The sequence below is a fragment of the Parus major genome, chromosome 4 (genome assembly GCF_001522545.3).
Source record: "Parus major isolate Abel chromosome 4, Parus_major1.1, whole genome shotgun sequence".
NCBI classification, from domain to species: Eukaryota; Metazoa; Chordata; class Aves; order Passeriformes; family Paridae; genus Parus; species Parus major.
In genome coordinates, this window is record NC_031771.1 from 37,526,288 (window position 1) to 37,537,794 (window position 11,507).

The 11,507-nt window shown below is 41.2% G+C and overlaps 1 protein-coding gene and 1 long non-coding RNA gene across 3 annotated transcripts; one reads left to right on the forward strand and one right to left on the reverse strand.

Moving 5' to 3' along the window:
- Positions 1 to 358: 358 nt before the first annotated feature.
- LOC107203579 lies at positions 359 to 8,884 on the reverse strand. 2 transcript variants are annotated; one of them, XR_001521247.2, is made up of 3 exons: positions 8,319 to 8,884; positions 7,274 to 7,402; positions 359 to 2,543 (listed from the first exon to the last, which is right to left on the reverse strand). It is a non-coding gene; the product is annotated as an uncharacterized LOC107203579 (long non-coding RNA). The 2 variants fall into 2 exon arrangements; XR_001521246.2 differs by having other exon boundaries at positions 7,236 to 7,402.
- Positions 8,885 to 8,977: 93 nt separating this feature from the next.
- Positions 8,978 to 11,507, forward strand: SLC25A4 (solute carrier family 25 member 4). Its single transcript, XM_015625897.1, has 4 exons — positions 8,978 to 9,181; positions 9,430 to 9,916; positions 10,193 to 10,333; positions 10,670 to 11,507. The coding sequence occupies exons 1-4, from the start codon at positions 9,071 to 9,073 to the stop codon at positions 10,825 to 10,827; spliced, it is 897 nt and encodes a 298-aa protein (XP_015481383.1). The 5' UTR covers positions 8,978 to 9,070; the 3' UTR covers positions 10,828 to 11,507.

Genomic DNA, 11,507 nt, shown 5'->3' on the forward strand with positions numbered 1-11,507 from the left:
GGAAGTAACTTATGAGGTCCAGATAATTTATCCCTGGCTGACTATGGTTGACTGATGGTTTCATGTCTGTGCCATTGTTCCTAACATCTCAATTTTTCTCACAATCTATACTCAGAATATCTCCTGCCTTTTATCCCTTTATAGCTGTTTGGAAAATAGAAAATAGCTCAATCTCAACTTCTTCCATTACTGTATATTACTACAAAGGAAAAGAAATTAAATGAAGCAATAGGGCAATTCCTTTTACAGTGTTGACCTGCAAGCCACTTTCACAGCATTTATTCATTCATACCTATCTGTAGTATAACTGAATATACTTACATGTCAATTTCAAATAATACAGCAACATTTAAAAATGTATGTTAATACACTATCTCATTTATTTCTTAAGATTTATAAGAAAGTATTAAACTGAATTCCCAGTGAATCAGAAACTGGCAGTCATTCTCCAGGAATGAATGAAATACAGATTGGTTTTTTTATCAAGCTGAGGTAATATACCATGTAACCTAATTGTTTCCTGACTTCTGCTTCTGTCCCCATAATTTGTTCCCTTTCATATCCAGTATAACAGCTCAGCAGGGAAAATTCAAAGTCATTTTTGGACCTGGGACTCAAACGGGATTTTTTCCACAGTGAGTTCTGAAGCACTGAAATACTCTATGAAGGGACATGAGTTTTGATACCATAAAAACCATAAACTCTGGCATCTAAAGACTTTCTCACCCAGTTTTCTCACTCTTTAGCTGGGCAGTTGTCATCTTCAATATCAGCATTCCAATTTCTGGGATTTTGGCTTTCCAGCAGACCTTTTTTTTGTTCATGCATTTTAATAATGTGTGGCATGGAACTGACCTTAATTTGCCATTTTCTTGCAAAATATAGACACATTAATATTTCAATTTAAAAAAAAAAAACCAACACATTTCTGGTATTGTAACCAATACAATGTAAATTATAACATCAATGTAATTGTGGCCTATTCAACCAGCATGTAGGGTGACAAAAAATTGATGTCTCTTCACTAAGTAACACAATTTATTAATTTCTTACTTACTCAAAAAAAACCTTGAAATTCTATTAAAACTGTTGTGCTAATAGCTAGTAAAAGTATGCATAAAAATTACATCTACATTTAATGCATGAAATTGTTTCTGTATTATAAAAATATTATTACTTTGTTTTGCTATTGCAATGCAGTTATCTGACTGTGCACAAAGCTGTGATTCCATTAAATATGTACTACTGTCAAAAAGAATGTCCTACAACATATGAAAAAAAATTACTGTCAGCAAGAAAATTATGGACTATTATGAACTATTTCACAGAAGAAAGACTAGTCAAGTAAAATCACAGCATGAGAAACTCTACAAAATATCTGAAAACAAAGAGGTAACAACTTGAGCAAGGGCTAACAATATTGACACTTTTTAAATAAAAGAAAGTTATTATATTATAACCAGATGTATTGTCAGAAGCAGCAGATGGAAAACAAATAAATCACTTAAATAATTTAACAATTCTAATCTGTTTGCCTGAAACAATGAATTTTAAAAATACCTAGAACAGTAAAATCACACACAGAAACAACTTAGAAAATAGAAACCAAAAGATAAACAAAACAAACATAACATAAAAAGATCAACTTCAATAATTTTTGATACTCCAAAATTACTGCAACATGAATGATGATAAAAAGATGTATCAAAAAGAGCAAAGACCAATTTGAATTGAATAGAGCAAAGATTTGCATTATCCCATTAAGATTTATACTAACACAATATTTAGAAAAGTAAGCTTGAGCAAAATAGAAAATAAAACCCTACTTAAAACGCTACATGAGATTTCCTCATATACTCTGACTTGTACAAATGTTGTATCAATGATTTAAAATGGTAATTACTGGTTTATGTGGACCTAATAAGAAAGAATAAGTCCCTACAACTCTAAGAAGAGGCAGGCAATTAAAAATTATGCAAGAGTCACCAGAGCTATGGAAAGCTGAACATGAGAGTCATCACACAGGATATTGCATGAATGATGTAAAGAATGTTGCACTACGCAAAGAGAGCTGGGAAGAATGTCATACTAGACATTCTCCCAACCCAGATTTTCTGAAGAAGAGCATATTGTAAATTTCAGGTCAAATAAGTCTATATTAATACTTTCACTTTTTAATAGCTTTGTTTTGCCAAGCTCTGAAAAGAAATCAGACCTATTTTCTAGGTCATGGAACTTCAGCAGGTGCATCTGAATTCTGCATTCACACAATCCAGCATTTCTCCAGTTTACGAAACAGATAAACATTTTTAAAAACCCCACTAGGTAAGCAGAGAGCTCAGTGAAGAACTTTATTTCCTGATCAGGACATAAAACACATTTGAAGAGAAAGTTGTGTCTTACAGAACATAAAGAAGGCTTCAGCCATAGCTTGGCTTTGTTCTGATCACACACCTGCCCAGGCATTGCTGATACTGTTCACAGCTGTCACACCTTCCAAGAGATCTGGTGAACACCATGAGAAGCATATCTCTGGCAGTGAACTGGAATGTGTAGAAAAGCAAAGCACAATGCTAATTAGCTCTTAGCACAACTTCTATCTCAGGAAAATAACACCAAAAATTACAGAAAATAGAATATTTCAAGCTAATAAGTAGGAAAATGAAGCTTCAAGTATCTATTACACATAACAATTAGGACCCTGGAATTACAGACTTTTCTTGAGAAGCAAACTTTGCCCTGAAGGTCACAATTTTTGCACAGAACACAACACTCTTCAGATCTCATTTCTTCCATGAAAAATTAGTTAAAAATAGAATTAAAAAAAATAAAAAATGAATACATAAATATCAGAGATCCTCTCAGCATGTATTTTTTTCTTGGAAGCTCAAAACCTGAAAATCACTGAATCCAAAAAGGGATATACATTCCACCATGTAATGAAACATGCTTGGAAATTACTAAAGAAATTATTTTCTGCAGAGATCTACACCAAAAGTAAAAGTACAACATTCCTTTCAGCTGCAAAGAAGGCTTTCAAATTTTGCTTTATGCTTGTTCTGAGTAAGCTTTAATGGCAGTATTGGAACAAATATAATCTTGACTTTTAATATTATTGCATATATATAAAACGGCATGTGCAAAAGAGATCTGGCAAAACTTGGAAAGCTCTATTCATGCCTTGCTCAACCACACACTGACAAAATGACCTTGAGAAAGTCACTTCACTTTTCTTTGTTTTTTCTCCCAAGATGCAGTCTGAGGATCTTCCAAAGATTAATCTTCCAAATGAGTCTGATAATGAATTATACTTCATATCAAAATATATTTACTAAAGAAGTGCTAGTAAATAGTGAATTAACTATTATGTAGTCTAACAAGTCATTAATTTGCAAACTGTCCAAAATACCTCTCCTTTATGAGTTTACCAAAATCTATAATGTGTACTGTTACATTTGTGTCATGACAGCATTAATAATCAAACAATTAATAGATATTCTAGTGTACTGTAAATGCTTATGACAGCCTGTAGAATTAATTCATTATCCACTGTAACACACACCTGTGACACAAAAGATGATTTTTGTTCTCAAGGCATGTTGAAACCTATGAGGAAAAACCACTGGAGTTCTGAATCTTAGCAATACTATTATTCTGTCTACAGCATACCAAGTATTTACTATAGAGTCCAGTAGAGAAGCAAAAATAATTTCAGAGCAAAGACTGTGATTGCAATTCTTCAAACAACTATAGTAGCAGAAATTAGTGCTTGTCTGATTTGATTACCAGATAGTTTATGGTTTTGTTCTGTTGCTCTAAGGATCTGAAACTTGTGTGAAATAAACAAATCTCTGATGAGGAACCAAATCCTGCAGTATTGGTGCTTGATTTGTTTCCCTTCTCCCTGATTCCTCATACTCCACTATTTCCCAGTGATCTTTGCCTTCTCCAGTACCTCAGAGTGGCCACTAGTGAAGTCAATGAAGCATTGAAAATTGGAAAAAACATATTAACCTTAGGTTAGTTGCCTTCACCAGGGTAATTTTTAATGTGTTAGAAGACATTCAGTTAACACATACACTTTCATTATTAGTTCAGTCAACAGGGAATGTCAAAATTATAACATGCCTGGCCACACACATGTAGAAGAGGAAACCAGTCAGTGCAGACTAGGGAGACTGTCTGCCTTGGTTAACCTTGCTTGTCAGCTATTTCTCCACATCTCTCGTGCTCTCTCACTGCAACTTAATTCTGCTCCTCTAGTTTTCCCTCCCCTGGTTTCCTCTCTCCCTTTTTATTCCTTTAGCTAGCTGCTGCTTCTTGTTCCTTAAACAATCTACCTGAGACAATAAGTCCTACCTCTTATTCTGCCTTCTTGCTGCTAGTTTCTACCCCTACACTTCTCTACCTCCATTTTCAAAAACTTACCATTGCTCAATTGACCCTTCTTATATTCCTGTTCTGTCCTTCTGCCTGGTCCACCGCCCTTTCTTCTCTTCACATCAGAAGGAACATACGCTGCAGCTGAGAGATACACTTTAAATACTTCCCACAGACCTATTAAATCCCAGCATCCACACATTCTGGATGCCCTTGCCTGACTTTCTGCAGATTCAGTCTCTTACAGAGACCTCCATTCTCTCCATCCCATCCCACCCCTTACCCTCACACTGAGACTACCCTCACCATCCCAATCACATTTGGTCTGCTTTTGAGCAATATTTCAGCTCTTTTCTCCTCTGAAGAACTGCCAGCCAGCCAGCCAGCTCCTCCCAATCAGCTTTCTGTGATTTCAACTTTCTTCCCTTCCTCACAATTTCTCACACTCATCCTCAGGAAGCTTCCAGGCTTCCTGCTGACATCCTTGGTGGCACTCTGTAGCAGTCACCTGTATGTCTCCTTGTCTTGGCCCACTCATTTCCCCTGCTAAGTGTTCTCTCACTAAGTGTTCTGTTCTCTGAAAGAACCATTCTTTTGATATGGTCAAAGCAAGAACTGCTTTCCCCTGACCTCTGTTATCCCATCCTCCTCTCTGATCTTTTCTCTTGCCTGCCACATCCTTCCTCATATCCTTTCACTTGCTCTTTCCATCTCATCTCTTATTTTCATCTCATCAGACTGAGAATATCCCATCTAATCTCAGCCCACTTCCTCCTTCTTTATCTTCCTTTTCTAGCACAAACTGACTGTAGACTTGTTCTGTTTCTTACTCTCCACTCCTGTCTCATGAATTATGAAGTATGATGGCCAAACACATAGCTCAGTCTGCCTTCAGCTTCAAATTCCTGGCTGATCTGTGATCAGGTTTACTTCATCCACAACCATTTAATTGTCTCCCCTTCCAATTATGCCATCCTTATAAATTTTCTTCCTACTTTTCCAAGTTAAATGAAGTGAAGCACTTTTCTAGTGCTCTCTTCCAAATCCTTGCCAAAGGAAATATTAATATGCTCACTTCCTACAAGTTTATTCCTTGTGTCACAGGTTGGGTATTTTTTCCCTCCTGCTTGTATGTCCCATGCTTGTTCTGTTAAAACAGAGCTCCTGATCTGTTTCATATTAATTTTTATCCACCTCCTCAGGTTTTTTTCTAAAATGTTGACTGTCCTCCAACTTCTCATCCTCAAATTACAGACATGCTGTAATAATTAAACAAACACACCTTATGTTGACTCTTACTGCTATTTCCAGCACTAAAACCTCTTCTAAACGTGCTGCTTGCACTTACTGTCCAATTTTCCCTCTCTCCAGCTCAATGTAGGATCCTATGACAGGTAACACCAACACCCAGCCAAAATAACCCTTGTTAATACCTGCCCAAAACAGACTCAAAGCTCACAGTACTTTGTCCTTCTTGATCATCTTTGTCATCACCAACCTCATTACTCCTCTTCAACTCTTATACTCAATTAGCTCTCTTCTGGCTCTCTTCTCGTCCTTCAAATATACATCAATCTTAAAAATGAGAACTTACTACAGCCCCAGAAATCGTTCCTGAAAAAAACCAACATATTTCTTCTTGGCATCTTTCCAATACACTGTCTACTCACCATTGTCTAGGCTGGGAGTCAGGATGTTGTGACTGACTCCTTGTGCTCCCCCTTGTGTCTGCCATCAGGCTCGGACTGCTGACTTTTCATGAAAAGCTTTTTTATTTCGTGTCTGGCTCAGTGCTAGGGTTTGTGTCATGGTTATATAAGCAAACAAGGCTATGCACTACTTTGAAAAAGCTGATTTCCTGTAGTGTTTCAAGTGGGCTACTCACACACCAAAGCACAATGCAGTCAGTCACTAATATCTCTCAAAAAATGTAGATCTACGTTATTTTTAGCTCAGAATTTTTAAGAACAAAATTCAGTGTCTTTATGTCAGCAGTGCGAGCATCCACAAACTCAGCCTAGAAAGAAAAATAATCCATCCAAAGCTGCAAAGATCTAAGGAAGATGAAGCTTGAAAGACTGCTTTCAATAATTCAGAGACTGCATTTGCAGAACTTTTTAACCATTTTTTAACCAAAAAAACCCACTTTTTAACCATTTTAACCAAATTGTAACCATTTCTCTAGGAAAGTATCAGAATATTGATAGCGAACACTAACTGTACAAAAAGCCAAAGGTTCTTCAGCTTTTTTTAATGACATTTTTAGTTAGTACTGGAAATGCTTATGCTCAAAGTACTGGTGGAGTTAGCAGTAAATTCCTTACAGGATATGTTTGAACTTCTACACTAAGTGGCAAACTGCCACTTATCATCAGACATATGAAAATTCCAAGTCAGGTTCCACCCTGCTTTTATTAAAACTGTTTGGAAACAAAGTCTCTCTTGGAAATAGATATCTGGGCTCAGAGAGGGAGAGCTGAAGCAGAAGAAGTGGCAACTCACTTGCTAAGCAGTCCATTTTTTAAGTACTGGCAGTTATGGGCAAATAACACTAGTGCTACAGAAATATCAGATCAAACAATATCTGTGGATGTGATGATGATACCAAACAATAACTTCAAAAACTAACTGGAATTCTTGTGATAAAGACTTTATAAAAATATCATTAAACTCCCCAACAATTTAAATGACCTAAAAAATAATTAAGCCCCCCACGAATTTAAATCAAAGATGGTAGGAAAGGGGCTGGCAAACAATCCTTTCAGGCTAGACCCTCAGTCCACTCTTACTTCAGACCCCCCACTGCCTTTCCTCCCCAGCAGCATCTCACCACCACTCTCCCATCTCCCACTCACCATACACCAGTCAGAAGAGCTGACACCTGAGTGCACACCTTGTCAATCTGTGTAGTCAGGCAGCAGCTTTGAGCATCACTAGCCGGAGGTCTGTGTGAAACCAGCAGCAGAAGCCTGGGGGTGTTAAAGGGGTGTTTGCTTTCCCATGAAAAGAGGAGACACCAGACCTGATGAGCAAATTATAAGGAAAATAAAGGAAAGGTCAAAGGTAGCAGGCAGCCACATGTGTTAAACAAAACTCCCTTCAACTCAGTCTAATTCTAGGGGTCCCCTATGCACAAGCACCTGCTTTTGCTCCTTGTGTGGGAAAATATCTCCTTGTGGGGGGTGGCTCTCCTCCCCTTTCTTACAAGCTGGGGAAAGGCTCCCTCTTCTCAGGAGGCCAAGGAACAAAGGGTGCTTCTGGAAATCACAGCCGACATCCACTTCTCACACTGGAGGCTCATGAGAAGAGACCTCAACAGACCTAAGAGCAGCAGAGGGCAAGAGAGACAGGGGATCAAATGTACTATTCCATTGATTCATGCTAACAAACACACTGGTGAGAAGAGATGTGCTGCCCTGTCAAGAATGTCTCTTAGTGAGACAGCCAAGATTTAGCATCTACATTAAGATGAATTCAATTTTCATTACTGATACTATATTACCAAATCAAAAGAGACCCTTACAAGTTCTTTGGTATAGCATTTTTCCTAATAGCTCTTTAGGGCAAACTCCTTAGTATGCATCTATACCTTGCTGCATTGCCTTTTGCGTAACTATTCCACACAAGTCACCCAACAATGAATCATAAGCTCCTGCTTTCTTATAGGGGTCCGCCAGACAGAACAGATGAGAAGCAGATGGGGATGAGAAACTAATGGGGGAAGCAATTTAATCTTCACTTGAGACTCAAACATTCTTCGAAGAGTCAGACGCTGCATAAAGGCAGAGCTTCACTACAGCCTTTACTCTTCTTTCGCACTTAGTGCGAGTCAAGCAACTTCAGCACGCCTGGGCATGTGCTTCCCACGGTCTCCTCCCTTCCCTCCCTCTCTCTCTTTCTGAAGAGGAGATTGCCTGTGGGTCTTGCGAGGGTCTGACCTTGCAGGGGTGAAATGAGGGTACAATGCAGAAAGGCATGTTGTCTCCTCCTCGGGAAAGCCGAGTCCCAGAGCATGCTGGGGTATTTAAAGACCTCAATGCCTGCAAGTTCCACACGGTGCGTACAGCATGAAGCAGCTCTCTGGCCTTGACTCAAGAGAGGTCCAGTCCTGGTCACTGATGCCTATGAACACAGCACCGCCTTCCAGGCTGGCAGTGCATCCCTGGGGAGCTTTGTTGTTGGGCACGACATCCATGTCGCCCCTCTCTGCGTGAGCCCACGCACATGAGGGCAAGGCTTAACGCACTCTCAGCTGGCCGGTGGCACTGTCAGACCGCTCCGGGGAGCCTTTCAGCCCTCAGCCGCTGCCTCTCGCCCGCACGGAACGCTTAGTACGGCCTGAACCGCTCCTGCCAGCTCCCCACGCTCCCTCCGGTGCCTCCCGGGAGCTATAAATACAGCGGGCACATGCTCTGACACCGCGGTTCCCAGCAGGCACCAGATAACTTTAATTTGCCCTTTAAACGTCCCGGGCCCGCGTCCCTCGCGGCCGCCGCTCGGGCGAACATGGCGGGGCGGGCCCGGCGGGCCGCAGCCAATGCCCGCGGCCCGGGGGGGCGCCTCCTCCTATCGCGAGAGGCCGCGGGCTATAAGCGGGGCAGCGCGGGCCGCGGGGACATTTGTCCGGCGGGGTGGGGAAGTGTCCGCTCGTTGCCTCTCTCCGGGCGGGGCTGTCGGACCGGCTCGCGGCATGGGTGACCAAGCGCTCAGCTTCGTCAAGGACTTTCTGGCCGGCGGGATCGCCGCCGCCGTCTCCAAGACGGCTGTCGCCCCCATCGAGAGAGTGAAGTTGCTGCTGCAGGTGAGGGGGCGACGGGGGTCGGCGGTGGCGCGCCACAGGTGGTGCTGGCGCGGCGGGCGCTGCTCGGCGTGACTAAATATGGGAAGGAGCTCGGCCGGCTCCGGTTACGCGGGAGCTGCCCGGGACGTTCAGCACCGCCTCGGAGTAGCGGGAGCAGGGCCGGCCCCGTCCGTGCCCTTCAGCGTGTGGGGTCACCCCTGCAGTGCCCCTCTCTCACCGTGCCGCCCTCCTCTTTCTCCTCCGTGCAGGTCCAGCATGCCAGCAAACAGATCACCGCCGATAAGCAGTACAAGGGTATCGTGGACTGCATAGTCCGCATCCCCAAGGAGCAGGGCATCGCCTCCTTCTGGAGAGGCAACTTGGCCAATGTCATCCGGTACTTCCCCACCCAGGCCCTTAACTTCGCCTTCAAGGACAAGTACAAGCAGATCTTCCTGGGCGGAGTGGACAGGCACAAGCAGTTCTGGCGCTACTTCGCAGGGAACCTTGCGTCCGGGGGTGCCGCCGGAGCCACCTCCCTCTGCTTCGTCTACCCGCTGGATTTCGCCAGGACCCGGCTGGCGGCTGATGTGGGCAAAGGAGCCACCGAGAGGGAGTTCTCTGGCCTGGGCGACTGCATTGTCAAGATCTTTAAGTCTGATGGCTTGAAGGGCCTGTACCAAGGATTTAGTGTGTCTGTCCAGGGCATCATCATCTACAGAGCAGCCTATTTTGGGGTATACGACACGGCCAAGGGTAAGAAAAGCATGGAAGAGTGACTGCAAGGGAATATCCATTCAGTAAAGGCACTCCAGGGCACTTGGCAATACAAGGACAAGCAGGGCTTGGCTCAGCACCAGTTGAGTGCAGTGCTAGAAATGTGCACAGGTGTTTCTGACATGCATTCTTGCCTCCCCTACTTGCTGCTCTGAGACACCTTGGGTTTGGATTGACTCCGGGGTTGGTGGGTGATTATTCCTTCCGTGGCCCTTTCCTTCTGTACTGATTCCGTTCATTTGTTCTTGATGACAGGTATGTTGCCTGATCCAAAGAATGTGCACATCGTAGTGAGCTGGATGATTGCCCAGAGTGTCACTGCAGTGGCAGGGCTGGTTTCTTATCCATTTGATACTGTGCGACGTAGGATGATGATGCAGTCTGGCCGAAAGGGAGGTAAGAATAAGTGCTCCTGGCTGCAGAAAGTTTCTTTTCATCAACATAAGATAGGAGATACTGGGTATTTTTTTCGTTTTATGGAAAATTAATAACTTTCTCATTGGAGTCCTTAAAAAACCTATGGGGAACATGTTGCTTTATTTCTATCATGTTGATCTAAAGGACTGAGAAATTACTTCATTTCCTATAGAAAATTAGTTTTCCTTAATTGATTACTAGATTTTAAATCCTCAGCTGTACTTTGCTAATTCCTTGTTGTTTTAAAGATACAACAGTTGAAACATACTTACTTTATAACTTCAAGCCTTCTAACGTTTATGTTTGTTTCCACAGCTGATATTATGTATAAGGGCACAATTGATTGCTGGAGGAAGATAGCTAAAGATGAAGGATCCAAAGCGTTCTTCAAAGGTGCCTGGTCGAATGTGTTGAGAGGCATGGGCGGAGCTTTTGTATTAGTACTTTATGATGAAATCAAGAAGTATGTCTAAAACTTAACATCATAATGCAGTAGTTCAATTGTTCTCAATCAACTTTTTTAAAAATACGAACTTGTGATGTAATGGACAACAAAATATTTCCTAGGGAAACAGAATAAAACTTGAGTAGCATATGTGGCAGAGATAAAGGTGCATTAATTTAAAAACTGTCCACAACATCACAGTTACATTTTCTATGAGAATTCCTCCACCATTTGTATTGGAACCTGTGTATATATTATACTTCAAATTGCAGGTAATAGATTTTGTCTGAAGACAAAATATAAGTGGTCTATACCTTGTCTAAAATCTAATATTGTGAATTCTTAATAGACTGTCATAAATATTTATTATACTAAGTAATGTCTCTAGCTACCCAACACTGTGATGACATAACATAAATTAAAATCATGTTTTCTTCTACAGCTCTATTTTTTAATATAATATTAAGTGAAAAGTATGTCTGAAATAATAAACTATACTAAAGCACCAGGCTGAGTTCATAATTGCAGCCTCTTCCCTGACAAACTATACAGTAATATGCTTGAAACCATAATCTGATTTTTCCAACATACTTTGTAAAATATGGAAATACAGTGTTTCAAAAATTCCCTGTATTGTCACAAAGGAAAAAGTTGTCTGCTCTGATGTTCAATTGAACTAAAACTGAAATAAATTAATATATTAATGAA